General features: G+C 37.3%; 1 protein-coding gene across 1 annotated transcript; it reads right to left on the bottom strand.

Moving 5' to 3' along the window:
- Nucleotides 1-159: 159 nt before the first annotated feature.
- LOC133804632 (tocopherol cyclase, chloroplastic) lies at nucleotides 160-24,621 on the bottom strand. The gene is made up of 10 exons (XM_062242778.1): nucleotides 24,241-24,621; nucleotides 23,901-24,145; nucleotides 23,138-23,217; nucleotides 14,633-14,709; nucleotides 14,306-14,475; nucleotides 13,550-13,647; nucleotides 2,996-3,103; nucleotides 1,744-1,860; nucleotides 1,306-1,455; nucleotides 160-569 (listed from the first exon to the last, which is right to left on the bottom strand). The coding sequence occupies exons 1-10, from the start codon at nucleotides 24,594-24,596 to the stop codon at nucleotides 393-395; spliced, it is 1,578 nt and encodes a 525-aa protein (XP_062098762.1). The 5' UTR covers nucleotides 24,597-24,621; the 3' UTR covers nucleotides 160-392.
- Between the last annotated feature and the right edge of the window lie 1,147 nt (nucleotides 24,622-25,768).

Here is a 25,768-nt window from a genome sequence, read left to right as displayed (position 1 = left end):
AAAAAAAAAAAATGAGCCATAAGAATGTGAGGGTAATTTTGTCTATTTTTCTTTGAATGACATTTTATTTTTTTATCCCATATTTTTTAGTTTGTGTATTAGAAAGCATGTAGCTCAAATTTCCTTGCAACTCACCCAATTTCTCATACTTGTGTAAAATTCAATTAAAATGAACTGATTTTTATTTATATTTTGTAAAGTGGTTTTTTTAAATTACTATTACTATTATAATTTTTTGAAGTATAACATTAAAAGATTCAATTGACATTGCCATCTCAATGGTCGAGAGTTAAAACTTGAATTTTGGTTGAGATGGAGAGTTTTAAAATGCTGATCCCCCTCCCCCCAAAAAAAAAAACAAAAATCCTTGCAACGGGTATAGACCACCACAATTACAGACCAGGGGGTTTAAGTGGTGGAACCAAGTTGAGAAAGCCTTCTACATCCACAGGGAAATTGAGAGCTTTGCTAACCAGCTCCGGTGAGGAGGTCTTACCCTTCCAAGTGTTGAACCATGGTCCACCTCCAACCTCAACTGCAGCCATGTCACTCGTGACATCCAATATGGCCTACAAAATTGGATAATATCAAAATCTCATGTTAAAAAAATTCATCAAGTTGTAGTAATTAGTAGTATATCGTATGAATTATGGGAGCAAAACAGTATATAAATATGAATACTTTCTGAAATCTCATTGGACACCCACCAAAGATCCAATTATTGAAAGAAAGAAAAAAGGAACAATATCAACAAAAGAAATTATTCAATTTTGGTTTCCATCCAAAATAAAGCTAGGCCATCACATGAAAAATACACATGGGACCAGTCCTGCATGTGCTTTATCAACTTTTGAAACATGCCAAGAGCCAAGAAAAATAAGTACCAACCAAAATCATGGGTCAAAGAAACGAGCTCTTACTAGTTACTGCTACATGAAGTATAATCCACAGAAAGAGGGCCGTACTTACCTGACCTGGCAGTTCAGACATAACTGTAATGTGTGTCACTACTTGCTACACACAGTTCAATAAAATTTATAGAGCTTGTTCAAAATTAGACGCACAGATTATGTGCAATGCCATATGAAATGGTGATCAACTAAAAATCTACAAAAGGATCAACAAGATGCTTCAACAGATCCCAAATCCTAAACACCACACGCACTCGCCCACCCAAAGCCTCAAATGGCTAAACCAGGTAATAATAAGCAATGCACTTCCACAAAACAAAGGCATCTCATCTGCTGCAACCATCAACACCACAAGAACACTATAATACAATTGTTTTAGTGTCAAGCATTGCACCTTTCCTTTACTGCCATCATACTTTCGTTCCCACAATTGTAATCTCAGTTCAGAAACACAAGTATCTTTACAAGCAGGAGCAAGTCCAGCTTCTAATGTTGGAGCACGCAGTGCTGTACCTGAGTGCTCTGTTGTTGCCTCCAATTCAACCTTGCTCATCAACCACAAATTATAAACCATTAGCAATACTCGTGTTTTGTTCTCTAGAAGGAAAAATTATATAGGATATCTTATTAGTGGAAAAGAAATTCCACTTATATTTCCTAAGCAGTTTCCATTAACTGGCAAGAAAGTGATCCTGTTTACTTTATTGGGTTTTTAACAAGTGCTGTCAAAGTGTTTAGCTATACATTTAAATAAATTACAAGACAAAAGCAGACTCCGGTTCAATGAAGAGAAAATGTAATTACTTGAGATCATATTAATAATATCCATTACCATGTGCGTCTCATTCTCTGCAGCAATGAACCAGTAACCCCAAGGAGAAATTTCCCAACTAACTTCACCATTCCATGGCACAAACTCGTAAAATCTTCCATCATAGTGAACTCCAACCTGCACCGCTTAGCACATAAATCAATACATGCAGAAAATTGCAACTGTTAATCTTGAAAAAAGATATATAATCTGCTTTTTCTTTTCCATGGAAACAAATCTTGATGCATATTTCTTATTTGGTAGTAGTGATCGGAAATTATGATATACAAAAGTATAATCATCTTTCAATTTAAGAAGGAAAAGAAAATATTTCTTGAGAGAAATCATAGCTTCACATTACTTCATCAAACAGCCTCTATCAAATATACTCTACACACCCTATGGCACATATCAGCGTAAAGTTATTCTCCAAGGAATAATGAAGTATATGTTAAACTAAAGAAGCAGTAAATTGGATTGGAATTAAGTTGTTGAAGAACTAGAAAGGAAAGTAAATGAACATAAATTTTAAGGGCATTTTTATTGTGTTTACTGTGTACTCGTAAGTTTGACTAAGAATGGAAAATGAATTTAAATTTCATTCTTATTAACAAGTTAAGGAATAAAAATCAAAATAAGTTTTATTTACAAAAATACCCCTTTACTTATGGATATAAGGTACATAATAAGAATGAGTCTTAAAATAGTTCTGATTATTTATTTTAAAAGATAAGTCAGCGAATGGGAACTTGACTCCCACCCCTGTACCCAGATTTAAGTTCCCCAAACATGAAAACTAAATTTCTGCTTTTGTGGTGGTTCTGCAGGAATCAAATTCCTGATGTACAAGTAAATAAAAGATTTAGTTTAAGAATTTCCCAATTCCTTTCATTTCCTTTTTTAGCTAATAAAAACAGGGAAGGAAAAAAAAACACCACATGAGTCCATGTGGCATAGTTACAAGTTACAAACATCGCTATCCCTCCAATCATTTTCTTATCATCTCCCTTTGAACCCATTTTTGTTTTCATTTTTTAATACCCAGAAATCCCTCATGCTCGCTTAGTGGGCCAAAGTTCAAAACTGGGGTTTCTCGCCTAACTCTACAATATTTGGGGAGCAAGAGCTATAGCAATTGTTATGTAAGTACCTCAGACTTGTGGAGTAAACCACAAACATGACTATGTTAGTTACCCTGCTTGATACATTTTTATGAAACAGAGAAAGGGATTTGCAAGGAAAAATAAGAGAAACTATTAGTTAAGAATTTCACCAGCGCAGCATTTTCAAAAACCTCTGTCAATCCAGGTAGTTGCCTCAACCCCCCAGCTGCAGTGAGAGCTACTTCTCCAGTCACACCTTTGAAAACATTGCTCTGAACCTGTAGTGCAACAGTAATCCAACGATGAGAATACACAATACTACACCTAGTTCCTAATTAGGAGGCTTTAACATTGAATAATACATTGTAACATAGCATTGTCTAAATAGGGCACCAAATAAAGACTTTACTACACAAATCAATTCTTAGCCCTTATTTGATTCTTTAGTATCAAGTAGGCAACATTTCTTGTTTCATATTCATGTGTTCTTGGCAATAATTATCCTATTTCAAGGCTGGTCGAAGAAATTGACACCTTTAGTAGCCATGCCTTTCCCAAATATGTACCAATATAATTAACGATAAACTTGAGATTGGGAAAATTGTATTTCTTATTATTCTTATTTCTGATATACATGGTTTATATAACCAATACAATATATGTTGACAGGCAGGAAATAAAATCACAGAGATATGCAATATTAGCTGCAGTATTAGATGTCATCGCTATAGTCTTTTATTGTGTATAAGTTTCCTTAGATATAGGATTTTTATTCCGACATTTATTGTGATTATTCTGTACAATCCCTATAAAAGAGCATACCTAGTATTGATCGAATATACAAGAAAAAAAATTTCACATCTTCTCTCATTTTATTCCTTATGGTATCAGAGCTATAGGCTCGTTTCTCTCTCTCCTCGGAAATTTTTTTTTCAAGCTCCGACTGTCTTCTCTAGCTTCGGCAGCTTCAGTCCTCGACGCACACTCCAAAAGCCCAGTCGCATCATCGGAAGTCTAGAGAAGTCGCACAAGCTCTCACGATCTCCCTTCATCTTGCTCAGCCTCCCAGTGGATCTCAGCCACTCACGGCAGTCGCACATCTCACTCTCTTCAGTCTCACGTCCCAGTCGCACAATCTCCCACTTAGTCAGACCAACCAACTTAACAGTCGGTTTTGTCTTCTTTTTCTTTTGAGGATGTCAACTAGTTAAGAGGTTTCTTCTCAAACAAGTGGGCCCACCCAACTTCAAGCCCAAACTTAGGCCCAAAACCAATCTAGTGGCTCCATGGGCTCTCTTTATAGCCCCGACAGCGGCTCTCTTCATAGCACACGAGTAAAAATTATTTACAATGGGTTCTGGATTTCATACTACGTCTAGCTCTGTCGCCCACTCTGGTAATTTCTCCTCAGCTCTCACTCTCTCAAACACCATGGATAATTGATTCTAATGCCTCTGATCATATGACCAGTTTATATTCTTTGTTTGAATCTCATACTCCATGTTCTAATCCTTCTAGTGTTAGAATAGCAGATGGCATGCTCTCTCCTATTGCAGGAATTGGTACTGTTAAATTGTCGGCTGATTTAATTATCAAATCAGTCCTTCATGTTCCTTCTTTAACATGCAATTTAATTTCTATCATTAAGTTGACTGCTGACAATCGTTGCCTTGCTAAATTTCTTTCCAATTCTTGTCAATTTCAGGAACTATCTTTGAGAAGGATGATTGGCAATGCTAGGATTCATGGTGGATTATATTTCTTTGAAAATCGTCAACCAATAATACAGCAACCTTGTTCATCTAGTTTGGCTTCTAATTCTATCTCTACAATAAACTTTGTTTATGTTTCAAACTCTAGCAAAATTATGTTATGGCATTATCGACTCGGTCATCCAAAATTTTCATATTTAAAACATATGTTTCCATCATTATTATTCAATAATAGATATGGTTCTTTGCAATGTGATATTTGTCAATTGGCTAAGCACACGGACTGTTTTTCCTAAAAAACATTATACTCCAACCAGCCCTTTCTCTTTAATTCATAGTGATTTGTGAGAACCTTCAAAAGTCCCTACTTCCCATGGTCATTGATGGCTTATCACATTTATTGATAACTACACACGTCTTACGTGTGTCTCCTCAAACACAAGTCTGATACAGTTCATGTGTTTCAAAATTTCCATAACATGATTCAAACACAATTTCAGACATCTATTTGTATATTACAAATGGATAATACACATAATATTTCAATTCTATCTTAAGACCCTACCTATCCGAAAAAGGTCTTACTCATCAAAGTTCACGTGTTGATACCCTTCAACAGAATGGCATTGCTGAACGTAAGAATCATCATCTCTTAGAAGTTACCCAAGCTCTACTTTTTACTATGCACATTCCTAAGTACCTTTGGGGAGATGCCATCCTTACTACTGCCTATCTCATCAACCGTCTCCCTAGTCATCCAATTGGTTTTCGGACACCATATTCTCTTTTTCAGACTTCATATCCTCATCTATATTCAAACCCTCTTCCTGTCAAAACCTTTGGGCGTACCACCTTTGTCCATATTCATCCTAAGATCGCACCAAACTTGACCCTAGGTCATTAAAATTGTCTTCATTAGTTACTCTCCTAATCAAGAAGGCTATCGGTGCTACTGCCCTCTTACCAAAAAAATCTTCGTCTACAGAGATGTTAGTAATTTTTAAAACACTCCATACTTCTCTCCCACTGAGCTTCAGGGGGAGACCAATACTTATCAAGAAAATGAAGCTCAGCGGTCATGGGGATTAGAACTACCTCTGAGTCAATCCATAATTCCATCACATCCCACAAAACTCCTCTCTTCCAAAATCGACTCACTCTCTTCCAGAATCGACTCACCCTCCGATTTATTCAAAATTAAAAGATCTTGCCTCATCTAATTAGTTAATAGAAATGGATACACATCCTCCAAACCAACAACAAGAGTTGCTTGTTTATTCTAGATGACAAAAAAATAATCAAATCATGAATCTTCATCACATCTCCAAATTCAAGAAACCAACTCGGTGGTAGATCCTCTTCCTCCAAACGAGTCAGGTAATAATCACTCAAACACTGATCTAGACATTTCTATAGCCTTGAGAAAAAGAACTATGTCTTGCACTCAACATCCCATCTCCAAATTGATCTCTTATTCAATTTTGTCATCTTCATTTAAAGCTTTCACTTCTAGTTTGTCAGATGTTTTTATTCCTAGGAATATTGAAGAAGCTCTTAAAATTCCTGAGTGGAAAGCAGCTATACTAGAAGAAATGAAAGCGCTCAAACAGAATGATACTTGGAGATTAGTAAAATTACCTCCTCATAAAAGTGTTGTGAGGTGCAAATGGGTGTTCACAGTCAAGTATAATACTAATGGTTCTATTGAAAGGTACAAAACACAATTGGTAGCAAAGGGAATCACACAGACCTATGGGATTGACTACACTGAAACCTCTGCTTTGGTTAGGGGCTTACTCTCACTTGCAGCGAATCTAGAGTGGGAATTACATCAGCTAGATGTAAAAAATCTTTGAACTTGTAGAGGAAGTTTACATGAGCCAATCACCAGGCTTTGAAGAAACTCCTGATGCAAAGGTTGTTTTCAAGCTTAACAAGTCACTATATGGCCTAAAACAATCTCCTCGAGCTTGGTTCGATCGGTTCTCGAAAGTAGTCAAAAGTCTTGAGTACACACAAGGTCAAACCAATCATACACTATTCATTAAGCAATCAAGAAAAGGAAAATTACTATCCTGATAATATATATAATTGCCAGTGGAAGTAATATCGAGGGGATAAGTCTAATAAAAGAGATGATCGCAAAGGAGTTCGAAGTCAAAGATCTCGGGACATTGAAATATTTTCTAGGTATGGAAATTGCCAGAAACAAGATGCATTTTCTGTATCCCAACAAAAATATACTGTTGATCTCCTAAAGGAAGCCAAGATGCTCGGTAACAAGCCTAGCAGAACTCCAATTGAACTTGGATACAAGACTAAAATGTTTGAAGGAGATTAATTAACAAAGGACGATATCACTAGCTAGTAAGTAAACTTATCTACCTCACACTAGACCAAACATTGTCTTCACTGTAAGTCTAGTAAGTCAGTATATACACGATCCATGTCAAGGCCACCTCAATGCTATGTATAGAATCTTGAGATATTTGAAACAAACACCATGAAAGGGACTATTCTTCAAGAAGACAAATGAAAGAAAGCTTGAAGTCTTTACAGATGCTGACTGGGCTGGATCAATTGATGACAGGAAATCCACAACCGGTTATTATACCCTACTATGGGGTAATCTAGTTACTTGGAGAAGTAAAAAGCAAACCGTTGTTGCAAGGAGTGCAGAAGCAGAATTTAAGGCTATGACTCACGGGGTATGTGAAGTTATATGGCTAAAACGATTGCTTGAAGAATTAAAGATAGAATACGAAGCTCCTATCCAAGTATTCTGCGACAACAAGTCCACCACCAATATAGCACATAATCCTGTACATCATAACAGAACCAAGCATGTAGAAGTGGATTGACATTTTATCAAAGAAAAAATTGATGGAGAGATAATCAGCGTTGAACATGTGCACACTGATCAACTGACAGATATACTAAGGGACTATCTGAATGAGTATTTAACTTACAAACAAGCTTGGACTTGTTAACATTTACAGTCAAGCTTGAGGGGGAGTATAGACAGTCGAGAAATAAAATCACAAAGATATGCAATATTAGCTGTAGTATTAGATGTGATAGTTGTAGTCTTTTATTGTGTATAAGTTTCCTTAGTTATAGGATTTTTATTCTTTGACACTTATTGTGATTATTCTCTATAGTCTCTATAAAAAAGCATACCTAGTATTTGATCGAATATACAAGAAAAACATTTTCACATCTTCTCTCATTTTATTCCTTAATATATATTACATTAATTACATATTAAACCTAATCCTATAAATTATGAAATTATTTTATACTACGGCTAATAACCAAATCTTAAGTTTTGGTTTCCTGATTCCTTCCGCCAATACTCCCCCTCAAGCTTGACTATAAATGTTGACAAGTCCAAGCTTGTCAATGAGGAAATCAAATGTTTTTTCAAATAATCCCTTAGTAAGAATATCTGCTAGCTATTGATCTATATGCACATGCTCAACGTTAATAACCCCTCCATCAATCTTCACTTTAATAAAGTGACGATCCATTTCTACATGCTTTGTTCTGTCATGATGTACCGGGTTGTGAGCAATATCGATTGTCACAGTAGAGTCGAACTTGAGCTTCACATTCAATCTTCAATTCTTCCAGTAGTCTTTTTTATCTATATAGTTTCACATACTCCATGGGTCATATTCAATCTTCAATTCTTCCAGTAGTCTTTTTTATCTATATAGTTTCACATACTCCATGGATTATAGCTCTATATTCATCTTCTGTATCGCTCCTTGCAACCATAATTTGTTTCTTACTTCGCCATGTTACCAAGTTGCCCCACAATAAATCACAAAAACCAAATGTAGATTTTCTATCGTCAACTGATCTAGCCCAGTCTGCATCTGTGAATATTGACTTCTCGTTCATCTGTTTTCTTGAAAAATAACCTTTTGCTTGGTGTTCGCTTCAAATACCTCAGAACTCAATATACAGCATTAAGATGACCTTGGCGTGGGTCATACATATACAAACTCACCAGACTCGCAGCGAAAGCAATGTCTGATCTAATATGTGAAAGATAAATGAACTTTCCAACCAACTGTTGGTATCTCCCTTTGTCAATTGGTTCTCCTTTGAGCATTCGATCTTTATCCCAAGTTCAATTGGAGTTTTGCTAGCCTTACTTTCTAGCATTCCGATATCTTTTTGAAGATCAAGAGTATACTTCTTTTGTGATACGGAAATACCTCTCTTACTCCTAGCAATTTCCATGCCTAGAAAATATCTCAGTATTCCAAGATCTTTGATCTCAAACTCCTTCACCAATAACTCTTTGATCAAACTCTTTTGCTTAGTATTCTTTCCAGTAACTATTATAGCATCAACATATACAATCAGAACAATACTGTTCTCCCTTTTTTTTCTGAGTGCTTGATGAACAGAGTGTGATCAGTTTGACCCTTTGTGTAGCCGAAACCCTTGACTACCTTTAAAAAACGATTGAACCATGCCTGAGGAGATTGCTTAAGGCCATAGAGTGATTTGTTGAGTTTGTAGACAATCTTGGAATTTTCTTCAAAACCAGGAGGTTGAACCATGTAAACTTCTAGATCACTATTTAAAAATGCATTCTTTACATCTAGTTGATGCAATTCACAATCCAGGTTGGCTGCCAGTGAGAGTAAAATTCAGATGGTGTTAAGTTTAGCAAAAGGAGCGAAGGTTTCGATATAGTCAATCTCATAGGTTTGTATAAACTTCTTTGCAACTAATCGAGCTTTATATCTTTCGATAGATCCATTGGCATTATATTTGACAGTAAACACCCATTTACAACCTACCACTCTTTTATCAGATGGCAATTCTACTAATCTCCAAGTCTCATTCTTTTGCAGGGCTCTCATTTCTTCATGAACCGTTGCTCTTCATTCAGGAATTTGAAGGGCTTTTTCAATATTCCTAGGAATCACGATATCTGACAAGCTAGAAGTAAAAGCTTTAAATGAATATGACAAGTTTGAACAAGAGATGAACTTGGAGATGGGACATTGAGTACAGGACCTAGTTTCTTTTCTCAAGGCAATAGGAATGTCTAAGTCTGAATCAATATTTGAGTTATGTATACCTAACATAGTCGGAGGAGAAGGATCTACCATCGGATTGGTCTCTTGACTATGTTGGGAATTCATGAATTGGTTATTTCTTTGTTGTCTAGAATAAACACGCAACTCTTGTTGTTGATTTGGAGGATGAGTATATGTTTCATTTGACCCAGAGGATGGAGCAAGATCTTTTGAAGATTGATCATCTGAAGTTTGAGTCGAATCTGAAATGAGAGGAGAAATTATGGAGCAATGGAGAGGAAATATCTAACCCCCATGACCGCAGAGATTCTAGGTTGTGAGTCTCCCCCTGAAGCGAGGTGGGAGAGAAGTATGAAGAATTTTCAAAAAACGTGACATCACGTGAGACATAAATCTTCTTCGTAAGAGGACAATAGCACTGATAACCTTTTTGAGTAGGAGAATAACAAATAAAGACACTTTTAATGGCTCGGGGATTCAGTTTGGTGTGATCCCTCGAATGAACATGAACAAATGCAATACAACCAAATGTTTTAACAGACAAAGTGTTGGAAGACAAATGAGGATAGGAAGTACTAAGAACAAAATATGGTGTTCTAAAACGAAGTGGTCGACTAGGGAGGCGATTAATGAGATTGGCAACAGTGAGAATGACATCGCCCCACTGGTACTTAGGAACATGCATAGTAAACATTAGGGAACGAGCATCTTCTAGGAGGTGACAATTCTTACGTTCTGCAATACTATTTTGTTGTGGGTATCAACGCACGAACTTTGGTGAATAATACCTTTTTGGGTAAGAAATGGTCTTGAGGCAAAATTGAAATATTCAATGTCGTTATTTGTTCACAATATACGAATAGATGTCTGAAATTGTATTTGAACCATAACATGAATATTTTTAAACACATGGCATGCATCAGATTTGTGTTTGAGTATGTATACCTAGGTAATACGTGTGTGATCATCAATAAAAGTGATGAACCAACAATGACCATGGGAAGTGGTGACTTTGGAAGGTCCCCACAGGTAACTGTAAACAACAAAGAAAGGGCTGGTTGGTGTATAAACTTTTTGAGGAAAGACTGCTCGTGTGTGCTTAGTTAATTGACAAATATCACGTTGTAACGAATCGAATTTATTGTTGACAATTAATGATGGAAACAAATGTTTTAAATATAAAAAACTAGGATGTCCAAATTGATAATGCCACAATATAATTTTGTCATAATTGGAAATAGAAAAAGAATTTAAAATAGGAATAGAACTAGATAAACTAGAAGCCAAAGTAGGTAAACTAGGCTGCGGTATTATTTGTTGACGATCTTCAAAGAAATAAAGTCCATCATGAATTCTATAGCACTGCCAATCGTTCTCCCCGATGATAGTTCCTGAAATTGACAAGAATTCGATAGACATTTAGCAAAACAATGATTTTGAGTAGACAATATGCTAACAGAAATTAAATTGCATTTTAAGGAAGGGATATGAACTGATTTGAGAACTAAATCAGTGTGACATTGGAGTGATTAGTACATGGAGTATAGGACTCAAACAAGCAATATAAACTGGTCATGTGATCAGAAGCGCTAGAATCAATTATTCGTGTCATTTGAGACTGTTGGGTACAAGAGAACTTACCAGAGTGAGCAAAAGAGCAAGAAGCATTATGAGAACCTGAACCAAAAGGAGAATGTAGAGAGGACTGATTCAAAAGAACATACAAGTGGCCAAGTTGTTCCTTACTGAATGGGAACGATGCAGTGGTTGATGGTGCTTCGGGGTTAGCAGTACCCTGAGCTTGATATGCCTTGCGGTCATTAGGACGCCAAGGAGTCCAGTTGGCAAGTTTCCTATGAATTTCCCAACAAGTGGCCATGACGCTGACAGTGATCACACCACAGTCTCTCTCCCTTCCGGTTTGGGCGAGGATCAAGATTGGATTTTCCTGAAGAGAAAGGACTAGGCTGGGAAACAAGAGCAGAGCCATCAACATGTTGGGATTCACTAGTAAGCATGACCCGGCATCGTGCTACTTCAGTATTAGGAAGAAGAGAACGACTGACTATTTGGCCCCAGACTTCATCGAGATTGTTGTTCAACCTCGTAAGGAACTCGAAAACCCGTTCTTTTTCCAACTGTTGTCGCTGTATAATACTACATCCAGAACAGAGAGGTATGGTCTCGAGATACAAATCGAGTTCTTGCCATAAATCTTGTAAGTCCAAAAAAATACTGAGTCACAATGTTATTACCTTGTTTGATCTCTTTAATTTTTGTTCGAAGCTTAGATATCTATGACGTATTCCCAAGATCATAATACATTTTTCGAGCAGCATCCCACACTTCTTAGCCGTTTTAAAAAACAGATACCTGCGGCTGATTTTTGGGTCCATAGAATTAATAAGTCAAGCAACTACAATTGAATTTTTAGCCTGCCATACCTTGTAGGATGGATCAGTCAAGAGAGGTGCAGGAAGATCACCAGTGATATAGACAAGTTTACCGCGACCGCATATAACAATCTTGATAGATTGAGCCCACTGCAAGTAATTTTTTCCTTCAAGCTTGTGAGTTGTGATCTGAATGGAGCCACTGTCATGGTTGTAGAGAGAACCAATGGAACCAATAGAGAGAGTAGGAGTGGTATCCGAATTCTTGGAACGAGTAGTAGACCCGCTGGTCTGAGAATTAATTTCCTCACTGGTCAACATCGTCGGAGGAGGGCAGAGGGGCGACTGAAAAAAAAAATGTGACCGACAAAAAAATTAGGACTTGAACAACTTAGGTTGTGCGATTGGAAGGGACGACTTCTCCTAAGGGCCGAGATGAACCACCACCGGAAAAGATGGAGGTCGTTGGAATGAGCAGAGACCGTCGAGAAGAACGGAATGAGCGAAGCACAGCGAAAAAAAAAACTAAACCTTCGGCTCTGATACCATATTACAATGAGGAAAGAAAGGTCGCTAGGCTAAAATTGGGGTTCTATCTTAAAATCAATTGGTGTAAAGTGGAGTAACCCTTTCCTTTAAAAGGATATTGTTGTTCCTATATATGGTATTACAATTTGAGAGGTGAAAGGCCACTAGGGCTAGGATTTGGAGGTGTGGTTTAACGTGCATGCCGAGTTTGGAGTCTCTTGGTGATGCCTTCCTCCTGTTCTCAATTGTTCCATTGCCATTTAGAGGGAGGTAAAAGGGTGGCTCGTTTGTGGCAGAGTACTCTGTTGGCAACCTTTTGGGCAATTTGGCTTGAAAGAAATAGTAGGATTTTTGAAGTTTATTGTTCAGTGGAGATTATCTGGGATAATATCAAGTTTTGGGTTGCTACTTGGGTGTATAGATCTGGAGGTTTTGAGGGGTCTCTTTTTTGGATCTATGTAGGGAGTGGGGTAGTTTGTGGCTTTAACGAGGGGGTCTCTTTTTTGGATCTATGTAGGGAGTGGGGTAGTTTGTGGCTTTAACTGCTATTGGGGAGTGTGGGGTGTTGTTGGTGATTTTTGTTTGGACTTGTTTTGTTTTTGTTTGTTGTTACAATGGTTTTCCTCCGCCATAAGTGATGGCTCTAAATTTATTTGAGAAGAGGTCGGTCTAGGACAATGACCTCCGCCTCTTTTTCAAAAAAAAAAAAAATTGTTTCTTATTATTCTTATTTCTGATATACATGGTTTATATAACCAATACAATATGTATTACATTAATTACAAATTAAACCTAATCCTATAAATTAGGAAACTGTTTATATACTACAGCTAATAACCAAATCTAGGATTTGGTCCTAATTTCCTACCGCCAATAATAATTGCAACATATTATTTGAGCCCATTTATATTTAGTTTGGGTAGTAAGATATTTTGTTCTTTCCACTACAAAGGAGGCAAAGATAAAGCTCATTGGCAAAGGGTCTTAAATAAATATAGTAAGAGCCTGATGAATGGATAAGAAATTACCCAAAACCATTTTCTAGGAAATGCACCACCCCAATTTTTTTCTGAATACGAAGGAGCATTTTCAAACTCAAACCTTTCACCATCCCATTCTATCCACCCTGAAATATAGATTTAAATGTGAGAAGGAACGTTTCCAAGAATGCTAGCAGGTTTAAACACAGAAAACCACGGATAAAATTCCATACGATAGGGCACATAATTATCCCAGAAAAATAATGGTTTCTAGGTAACTGTGCCATGTGAAAAGCTTGACATTTTATGAAAGTAAACAAGAGGGCAGGAGCTCAAGCTTGCACTAATGATCTCAGAATCTCTTTCTTAATTCCAATTCAATAGTTTAGTTCCAATTCAAAAACCAGTGTATATCCAACAAATGCTCTTTTCTCTATATTTTAAATTTGTGTTTGCATCCCTTTCTTTTTTTTTTCTTTTTTGATAAGAAACATTTTATTTTCCCTTAGTCCCAACTGAGGAAAGACCCAAACCTTTTCCTCACACACTCTCACCCAACCACTTGAGTTAGCCTCAAAGCACCTAATAAAACTTTCATTTTGGCTTTTGCATCCATGTTAGAAGTAAAATGCAAATATTTTAGCTAATTGCTTCTCCACTAAGTTTCACACTATCAAGTTCAGAACCAGCAACAAAAAATAACTAACATAATTACCGAATCTCTCTGAAAAGGGAAAATGATTAATATTAAATCAGTCAGCTTAAGGATTTTCACTAGGTCAGACTTGGGAGTAAAGCTTGTACCTGTTGAAAGTCCACCTGCCATGCATATTTGCCAATGAGGTTCAAATACAGGAAATGCTGCAAGCCATCCTGCTGTAGATTTCTGTTTAGAGGCAACATCACCCCAACCAAAAATTGGGCGGGTACTGTACTCCCAACGTGCAGTCTTCACAGTATCTACATAATTTGACCTGTGAAAAAAGCTTAACCACATCAAAATATGCCCAAGCAGCAAACAAAGTTCAGCATAGTTTACAGCGGAAATTCCTTTTCCAACATAGCACTGGTTAGTCAAATGACAGAAACATGTTTTAATAACACAAAAGAAATAGAGTAAAAGAGCCGTACCTGCCATCATCACAAATGGAACCTTGATGCCAAAGTGGGGTGACTTGAAAACCTTCCAACACCCTCCTATTGAATTCCTATGAACAATAACCCATCAGAGAGAGCCCAAATAGTTTTTTTTTTTAAGGGAAGAAACAACAACACAAACCCAATGACAAACAGCCTACAACATCCTTGCAAAATAAAAATAAATAAAGCCTTGGCATACAAAATAACAACTTGGCAAAAACAAAATTTGTTTTAGGATAGAAATCAAATAAATCAATAGGTAAGTTAATTATTAAAAGGGATATTTGCGGCATAAGTACCCAATGTTTGGGTTTTGTACGCAGCATAGACCCAATGTTTATTTTTAGTAGCAAAAGTACTCAAAGTCAGTAAAACAGTAAAACTGTAATTCCGTCAGCCTCCTCCGTTAGGTTCCGTTTCGTGATGACTGGACCAACACGTGTCACTTCGTGATTGGTCCAACTCAATAATATATTAGGGATATTTGCGGCATAAGTACCCAATGTTTGGGTTTTGTACGCGGCATAAGTACCCAATGTTTAAAAATAATTATGATTTGGATCAATAAAAACATGACACGTGTCTGCCTAACGGAGGAGACTGACGGAATTACAGTTTTACTAACTTTGGGTACTTTTGCCACTAAAAATAAACATTGGGTTTATGCCGCGTACAAAACCCAAACATTGGGTACTTATGCCACAATTATCCCTTATTAAAACCATAAATATGAGTGATCTGCATGGCATAAAATATGCATGAAGTCGACAAAACATGTGTCAATAGATATTCCACCATCCAGTGTAGAAATTTCCTTTAGCATCAAGCATACAAGATACAATATAAACTGGGAAGTAGTAAGTGAGAATGCGTTTCACAAGTTTCCATGGTCCTACTGGCTATGGACTTTACATCAAGAAAAGGCACCTTGACCCCACTGGTCATGGGAAGAAAAATGTTCATAACCCCACTGGCTATGGACATCAAGATGTTTCGGTTTCTGCAAGCTTCAGGGGCCATAAGCGGTATTGGAGTTTCAATACTGAGCATAAGGTTTTCATGTTAACATTAACCAACGACGGGGGCTCGGTCAAAATCTGTGAGAGAACAAGATTAATATGGTATGAGATTATAGTAACTATTGATGCAGCGACATGGCTAATAGAAGCAATTGCAGAGCTACAAGAGGTCAGCGATTCACAGAGGCAGAAATTCAAGCACTCTTTCAGGAATAACTCATTAAGGCTGATGGTAGAGTGCTTTAAGAACAGCAGAGGGGAGTTTGTTAAAATATCTACGTTACACAAGAAGATGTTAAAGTCGGTGATCATTCCAGGAGAGCGACATTCAAAAGGATGGAAGGAACTGCAGGAGTGTTTGAATGGGTTAATAGGTAGAAGGCAGACCACAAATAAGGAGGTACCTCAAGTGTCAAGAGAAACAAAGACAAGAATCATAGAAGAAAAGAAGGCAGAATCCAAACAGACATGGGCAAGCGTAGTGAAGGCAGCAGTGAATGAGTTTCAGTCAGTTGAAAAGAGGGCCTTTAACAAACAAAATTGGGCTAGAGAGGTGAAGAAATCAGCAGGATCCAAGCAGAAAAAGGGAGGTTGGGAGCATTATCCAGCCTTCAGTTTTGAAAAATTCCATACTTTTGGCTCAAAAGGACAGCCTTTCTCAGACTACTTGAAAGCAAACACAAATGATAAACAATGGAGCCAAGTCGTATTAGTGCATAGAATAAATAGTTTTGTGCCTTGGGAAGCTATACAATATGGAATAATCGATGAATTAGGAAAGAAGTACGAGATAAGTGCATTGTAAGAAGATAGAGCTGTCTTATGGAGTCATAGTGAGGAGGAAAGGACGAGGCTGGAGAAAATGGGAACATTAGGGTCTGATTGGTTCGCGATTAGAAAACTGTATTTTCGAAAAGTAGATTCTGAAATGAAAATCTGAATTTAGTGACTAAAAACATGTTTCTGAAAATGTGATTGATTCAATATCTGTAAACTGTTTTTGAGTTTTAAAAAACTGAATCTGTGATTGGTATTAAATTTGAAAATATAATGGAAACTGAATATGTGATTGGTTTAGTTGAATCTGAATATTATTTTATATACATAGGTTGTATGACATTAAATATTGATTTATCAATAGATTTAATTAAGTAAAATTTAATAATATTGATAAATTAAAATTTGATAATAATGTATTAATTAAATTCATAACAATACTGTATTGTGGGTTTTTTTAAAAATTAAAGTTACATTTTTTTTAATTAACTAAACATATAAATATATATTCTTAAACAGTTTTATTTAATACAAATGTCCGTGTTATTGAATACAAAAGTCTCAGATAATATATTATATAGTTATATGAATTTAAGTTGCATGTGACTAATTTTACTTTCCAAATGCATATATATATATATATATGTATGCAATGAGTACAACAAATACTAATGTAAATCATTTTTATTTTTTGAAAAAGCAACAACAAAATAACAAAGTACTCATAGTCGGTTTTAGACTTTTTGGAAAAGAAATTTAAAAAGTGAGAAAACATGATTTTTTCATTTTCAGTTTTCCTTCGTAAAATTATAATAGAGTTTTGAATTTTATTTTAAAAAACAGTCAACCAATCAAAGATTTAAATGGGCCCCACATATTTTTAGTATTCCAAAACAAAACATTGTATCTGAAATGGATACCAATCAGGCCCTTAAAACTCACTGCAATAATCACAGTGAGTCTGGCACCATGGAATCAAGCAAATCAACTAACAAATAAGAGATTGGAATGTCATTATGGGTGGATTGGCGTAGAAGATATTCCATTGAACATGTGGAATATGCAGGTGTTTAGAAGAATCGGAGCTATCTGTGGTGGACTCATTGACGTGGACAAAGATACTGCTGAGATGAATTTCCTCACACACGCTCGATTAAAGTTATGTGGTGATGAAAACGGCTTCATTCAGGAGGTTCTATCTCTGCCTTGGATGGGATCGACGTACACCCTCAAGTGCTTCAAACTCAACAATAGGAGTTATAGATTCCATGGGGTTTGCCAATCAATTTGGTTTAGAGATGAAGAGGATGAAACTCTGAGCAAAAATCAGGCCACCGGAGGTGAGGAAGATGAACGGAATGGAGGAGAGGAGCAGACTGTTGGCATCCCAAACTGTCCATTGGGCAGTGTTGAAGGACCAATTATCGTGGAGGATAGGAACTTGGGAAGGATGAAGGCATTTAAGAAGAATTGCGGCTGGGAAGATAGGCAGTCTTTTTTAATCGCTGGAACGGAGAAGAATTACGGAATGGTGGAGTAAGCGGTTTGTTTGGAGGGGGTTTATAAAAGGTTTTTTGACAGCATAATCTCTAAAAACCCTAAAAGCTCTTATTTTTAGGAGTATAGAGTTTACACGTGTAGGTCGGATGCCAAAGTAATCCCACCTGGCAGCTGTCTTTTTCGAAAGAGATGCATGCTAACTCCCAATTAGGCCATCTTGAGTGGGCTTTGAATAAGGCTCTAGAAGGAAAACATCTCGGGGTTAGTCGGTTGGGCCCTAGTGAAGAGGAACAAGGCCCTTTTTCTTCAATTAAAAATAATGACAGGCCCATATCCCATAAAGGAGATACTCGGTTGGGCCCTAGTGTAAAGGAAAAAGGCCTACTTTTTTAAAAAACAATTACTTTTAGTGACAGGGCCAATTTCACTAAGGCAACAGACCCAAGGGCTGTATCTACAGCATGCTTTGACGTGAAAAATAAGGAGTTCTGCCCAAAAGAAAGAGAAGCATTCTCAAGAGCAATTATCCTCTTTTGGTCAGATTTTAATCGGTCAAACAAAGCAAGAAAGAGCTCAGTCCTCATTAAAGAAATTGAAACTTCAGATCAGGAAGAAGAAGAGAAGACACAAGAAAGAAGAAAGTTTGTTCAAAAGAGGCTAATATGGGAATAGTAGATACAGTGGACAGCCATCTAGACGAAATAGATTGCACTGAAGAATTTCAGGAAAATGGGTATCATGATGATAGTTCGACTGGAGGTAGCTCAGAGGATGAGGATGACCATTCCCTTACATCAGAGAAGGAAGAATTAGAAGAAATTCTGCCTAATATGAGACAATTGTGGGTTACAAACGAAGATATGAAGGAGGACGTGGGGGACTTGTCATTACAAGAGAAAGGTTAAGATGCTGAATTAGATGATCTAGTTCAGGAGAGCGGTTCACACCAAAAAAAGGAGATTGCTCAACAACAAGCACAGGACTGGAGTGTTCTTGTGCAATCTCTGAACAACATGGGGATGTCGATGGTACTTCAAAAACCGAGTAGAGAACTAAAAAATTTGACATTCAATGTGAATTATGAAAACAACCGGAAGAAGAATGGGGGCTTAAGTAGGTCTAAATGAAGATAATGACTTGGAATGTGAGGGGAAGCGGGACAGTGGAGAAGGGGAGGGCCATTAAGGCAACCATTTGTAAGATTAATCCTGATTTAATTGTTCTCCAAGAAGTTAAAAGGGAGTGTGGATAGAAGGTTCTTAGGAAGTATTTGGAGGTTCAGATATAAGGCGTGGACTCTACTTCCTGCAGTAGGAAGATCAGGTGGGACCCTTATAGCATGGGACACTAGAAACATAAAAGTGACTGATTCATTAGTGGGAGAGTTTTCAATATCGGTTTTGATCGAAGCAGAAGATAAAAGTCCGTGGTGGTTCTCAGGGGTGTATGGCCCAAGCAGATATGGGGAGAGATCAGCTTTCTGGGATGAAATAACGAGGTTAAGTGTAATTTGCGAAGAAAAATGGTGTTTTGGGGGTGACTTTAATGTGGTACGGAGAGTACAGGAAAAGCTGAATAGCAGTTCTACTATGATAAGTATGAAACTTTTTGACGACCTAATAAAGGAATTGCGACTAATAGATCCCAAACTAAATAATGGGATGTACACATGATCAGATTTCAGACAACAACCCATATGCTGCAAATTGGATAGATTTCTATTCACTAACAAATGGAATGCAGATTGGATAGATTTCTATTCACTAACAAATGGAATGAGTTATACTCATTTGTTAGACAGGAAGTCCATGTAAGGATCGTTTCAAACCACAGCCCGATAGTTCTTGACTCCAATCCACCATTGCGGGGATCCAACCCTTTACGTTTTGACAATTCATGGTTAGAACATAGTTCCTTCAATAAGGAATTTGAAAAGTGGTGGAAGAATGCACGAGCAGTAGGATGGCTAGGGTACAAATTTATGGAAAGGTTGAAACAAGTTAAAGGAAAGGTCAAAGAATGGAGTAAGAAGGAATTTGGAAGTAAAAGATTTTTTAAACAAGCATTAGAGAGATGAATCACAGAGCTTGACAGGTTGGAGGAGAGGGGCAACTAGAACTTACAGTTTGTGGAAGAAAGTAGAATAAAAAAAGAGTGGCAGCAAATTTCTTGAGGAGGAAAGAGGGCTATGGTTGAAATCAAGATGTAAATGGGCTAAAGAGGGAGATGCAAACTCAAAGTTTTTCCACAACATTCTAAGCGCCAGAAAAGCTAAGAATTTCATATCTAGGATTGAGAAAGATGACAGATCAATATTAGATAATGAGGATCATAAAGTGAGTGAAATCACGAACTTTTATACCAATCTTTATAAATCCTCCGAAAGAAGCATCTTAGACATTAAAGGAATTGATTGGAAGACGATACCAGAGTATTTAGCAGAACATCTTGAGAGACCCTTTGAGGAGGAAATTAAACAGGCAGTGTTTGATTGTAATGGGGATAAAGCGCCAGGCCCAGATGGCTTCACAATGGCAGTGTACCAAGCCAACTGGGAAGTATTGAAGGAAGACTTGATGGAAGTATTCAGAAGGTTCTTAGAAGATGGAATCATCCAAGGAAGTATGAATGAAACATACATATGCCTTAAACCCAAAAAGTTAAACAGTTGCAAGATCAAAGATTATAGGCCAATCAGTCTAATTACAAGTCTGTACAAGATTATTTCCAAGGTTCTATCCTACAAGCTGAGGGGGGTTCCCGCTGACACAATATCAGAAGCTCAGGCTGCTTTTGTAGAAGGTAGGCAAATATTAGACTTGGTTTTGGTAGCTAATGAGGCTGTTGAGGAATACAAAAGTAAAGGAAGAAGTGGACTGGTTTTCAAAATTGACTTTGAGAAAGCTTATAACTATGTCGAGTAGGACTTCCTAGAATTGGTATTAGCAAAAAAGGGCTTCGGACAAAAATGGAGGAGATGGATGAGGGGTTGTTTGTCCTCTGTCTCATACTCTGTCTTCATAAATGGGAGACCTAGAGGGAAGTTTTTCGCAACCAATGGTCTTAGGCAAGGTGATCCCCTATCCCCTTTCTTGTTCATTGTTGTGGTGGACATTTTAGGAAGAATGGTAGATAGAGCCGTTGAGTCATCTCTTCTCCACGGATTTCTCATTGCGAGAGAAAAGGTCATAGTAAGTCACCTTCAATTTACAGATGATACGGTGTTCTTTGTGAAAGACGAGTGTTCAATTCAGAAGCTGCTAGACATTTTGAAGGTCTTATGTGCTCTATCAGGGATGCAAAATTAACTTGCACAAAAGTCAGTTACTTGGGTTGAATATGAACGTGGAGTCAATTGAATTTTTGGCTCGAAACATGGGATGTGAAGAGGGTCAATGACCTCTGAAATACTTGGTATTACCTTTAGGGGGAAATCCTAAGAAACAAGCGTTCTGGGAACCTGTGGTGGCCAAATGTGCCAGCAGGCTTGATGGATGAAAGAGTGCTTATCTGTCTAGAGGGGGGAGGTTGCCTCTAATTCAATCTGTTATTTTGTCTTTACCAATATATTATCTTTCACTGTATAGAGCACCCAAAATCATTATAAACACTCTTGAGAAAATAATGAGGGATTTCTTTTGGGAAGGAGGTGAATTGCTGGGCTCAGAACACTTGGTGGCTTGGGAAACGGTGTGTAAACCTAGATTTCAAGGTGGATTGGGAATAGGCCATTTGGAGTGGAGAAATAGAGCATTCCTCAAGAAATGGTTGTGGAGATTTCCATTAGAAGACAGGTCCTTGTGGCATAAAGTGATAAAAAGTAGATATGGGGTTATTGATAATCAATGGGATGCCAAATGAGGGGAAAGATTGTCTTACAAAGGCCCGTGGAAAAGTATTGCGACACTATATGATGATTTTCTAAGATTGGTACGTTTCAAGGTGGGTAATGGTGAGAGGATCAGATTTTGGGAGGATATATGGGTAGGAGATGCTGCCTTAAAGGACCTATTTGTTGATTTGGCACTAATCTCTAATGCTCATAATAGAAGTATAAAGGAGATAGTGGTCGAGGGTGAAGGATTGTCAGCTTCTAATTGTGGGTGGATTCTCCATTTTAGAAGGAATTTGAGAGATAGGGAGGTGCCAAATTTACTGGAAATGCTCCCGATTCTTGAGCAAAAACCAATATTTCGAATGTTGAAGGATTCAAGAGTTTGGATTCCAAGATCGAGTGGTAATTTATCTTGTAAGTCTGCTTTCCATGAATTTGTATCAAATCAATCAATGGTAGAGGAAGGATGGGCTAAAATAGTGTGGAAAAGTTGTGTTCCATCAAAAATCAAGATATTTGGATGGATATTTGGATGGTTGATAGATGTGGAAAATTTAAATGTTCATGAGATCTTGCAAAAGAGAAGGCATTTCCAGTCTTTGTCACTGGGTTGGTGTGTTTGCTCCAAGAACAATGGGGAATCTCTCTCCCATCTTTTTTTGGAATGTTCATTTACATCGTCATTATGGAACCGTTTGTTGAGAGAGTTCGGCATCCAGTGGTGTATGCCCAGTTGCTGGCTTGCAAGCTTAGAGGAGGCACAAGGATGTCTAGGTTGTGGTCGGCAGCAGTTTTAGCTATCCTATGGGGTGTGTGGTTAGAAAGGAATGGTCGTATATTTGAAAATATAGAAAACAAAGTAGAGGACTTGTGGGAGAAGATCAAATTTTGGGTTGCATCGTGTGTGTGTATAAAACTAAAGGTTTGTTGATTTATCTCTTCAAGATCTCAACAAAGAGTAGGGCTGTATTTTGTTTTAAGATACTATATTTTTGGCATAGAAATTTTGATGTTTTATTGTATGAATTTATTGCTTTAATCTTTGTGTTACTACGGCTTTCCTCCGCCATAAATGAGGCTCCCTAATAAATTTGGGAGGAGGTCAGTCTAAGACATTTGACTTCTGTCTCTTTTTCAAATATATATATATATATATAAACTAGGAAAATATGTAGTATGCCATGGATCATATGAGAGGCTTAGAATAATAATTGTGTTTCATTGAACAATCTTGTGCTAGCCTGGCTAAAACAATGAATATAATACTAACGTTTTGCTTCAGCATTTATAAGGACAGATTCAAGAATACATTCATTATACGCAGATAGCTAGTTAAATAGATGAGTACAAAAAAGGAATATCAACCTGAGGAGGAACCTCTTTGTTTGGAAGCGGCTGTCCTTTTCCTGCTGTAAAAGTACTCCCCAGCATCAGTTCATGCCTACCTATGCATGAAGATTTTAAGTACAGTTAGACTCAATAGGATTAAACTAATACAGCAAGATTTTGCGATGGAGATCATAAATATAATTTACATCATAATCTTCGATGTAAATACAAATTATCTTGATTTTATATTAAGATTATCTCTTAGACTTTATAATTAGGATATTTATGATTTATTATTTGATCTTATCTTATTAGATTTTTACTTATTTATATTAGTTTTATCTTGTGATTTGCCTTTGTATAAATAGGCTTTAGATAAGTTATCTCTCTATTTTTCTCTCTCTCCTATATTCGTTTTCTCAATTGTATTTTATTTCTCTAGATTAGTCTAATTCCATCTTTTTTCTCTCTTTCATTTTCTATCTAAATCATTTTGTCTTTTTCCGGGGGTGATCAATTAAGCATATATATTCAAAATAAATGCAACAAATTCGAAACAAATGACTTAAGTTGGAAAGAACAGGCAGGCCAACAAGCCACTAAAACCACTGTCAAAGTATAACAGTTTACACAGAAGAAATGGATTAGAGTGCTCATGGACTAATCGCAATGAAAGGGAAAAAAAACATAGATCAACATTTAAAGACAAAAAATTCAGACCAAAAAACTTGTACACTAATGCTTTAATTTCTCGTCCAAACTAAACAAGTAAATAAGAAAAGAGATACAAAAATCTTACTTCCCCAAAAATGCTGAGATTCTTCAGAGAATTGACATATGTACTTGTCATCGGCACCAAGAATTTGCGCCCCGACTCCTGTAAATCTAGGTCCATACTGAGCCACTTCCAATGGCGATAGTTTCCTTCTAAAAGCAGGGTTCTCCACAGAGTACATGAAGCAAAAGCTCTGCCTCTTTTCCGGAATTGAGACCTTGAAATACCATCCCTCGAAGAATTTCCGCACACTTCCATCGAAATGGTACCTTTATAAATCAGCCAAAGTAAACAAACATCCCCAAAAAAAAAAAAAAAAAAAACCCATTCCAATAAAGAAGAGCACAAAATAGAGCATGTGTACCCGCTGTGAGGAGTTCGAAGCTCCCTATTTGAAGGTGTGGGAGTGTAAACTGGGCTAACTGAAGAGGATAATCCCTCTTTGTCTTTGTCGATACTGGAAACCGGCTTTTGATCGAATTCGGAAACGGAGGAGCGAATCAACCCAGGCTTGGGACGATGCCATGGAGGGGTAAGGAAACTAGGATTTGAAGGGTAATGGAAGAGGAAGCTGGAATTGGGGTTCTTGGGACGATGCCATGGAGGGGTAAGGAAACTAGGATTTGAAGGGTAATGGAAGAGGAAGCTGGAATTGGGGTTTCGGGAAAGACTCGGGAGATGGGGGGGACGTTTGCAGGGTGCAAAAACGATGCCTTCCATTACCGATATTTACAGATTTTACAAAGAAAGAGAGGTTCCGGTCCTTGTACATTGTCACTGGGAGTAGAGATCTTGACACGTGGACTTGGACAGTAATTGACACGTGGACTTGGATATGGACACTCAATAAGAACAAAATCTATCCATACTTCTCTTGAAACATTCTAATATATTTGAAAATCAATTAAAATCCTTAACCCTAAATGGCATAATTTCTTCGTTCATCATAAGTTGGTATACTAAAATTAAACAAACAATTTTGTTATGAAAAAATATATAATGTTTCTAAAATAATAAATTGTGCTACCATTGACACTAAAAAAAATGTGAACCATAATTTTTCTAACGAAATGTTGATATATATAGGAAAACGATAATGAAATTGATTGAACAAAGAATTTTTACATAGTTTAGCAAATTGAAAGGCCTACGTCAATAAGTTTGTTTTATTTTTTTATTGACCAAAATAAATCATTGAAACCTTATTTAATAACCTTCGGGAGGAGACTCTTTTACAAACTTACCTAACTTCCCCTTATTTTGTTTTTATTTGTTGACGGTAAGAACTCGTCAACGATTGATGGTTAGAAAACTTTAATCTCTATACTACAGAAAGCTTTGAATCAGATGGAAAGAACTCGAATCAACAGAAGAAAACCAAAGCAACAATGAAAATTAGGATCATATATTTCTTAAGTCTCTTTCATACACTCAGTTTTCCAACCCGTTAACCTGAGGGGTTGGGGCCTATTTATAGGGGGGCTCTATTGGCCCTGGATACAAACAAGTCCCAGACGACAGGGACGTACGCAGGTACTCTGATAGTGTAGTGGCTCAGGGCGTAGTGGTGTCTACCCTGATGATGCCAGAGTCGTGGCCTAGGACATAGTACTGTCGGCTCTGGCGTATGGTCGGGGGTGTCCAAGTGGTACCACTACTCTTCGTACAGGTCTGTACCGCCACTACTCCTCAAATGCAGATCACAGGGCCGTGCCTCTGTTCTCTCCACAACCGTATGCCCCGTGTCAGTACACGTGTCCTGTACCCGGTCGTCCTCATCAATCCCCGTTTGATACCCAATGCTGACTTGGCATTCCCATTAAGTGTCTCTAAGTACTCCTCATGCCAATGCCAAGGAGGCTTCAACCTGTAGGTGCCATGTGAAGCCAAGG

This window comes from Humulus lupulus, chromosome X (assembly GCF_963169125.1).
Source record: "Humulus lupulus chromosome X, drHumLupu1.1, whole genome shotgun sequence".
Taxonomy (NCBI): Eukaryota; Viridiplantae; Streptophyta; class Magnoliopsida; order Rosales; family Cannabaceae; genus Humulus; species Humulus lupulus.
This window is presented reverse-complemented; position numbering and strand designations above follow the sequence as displayed.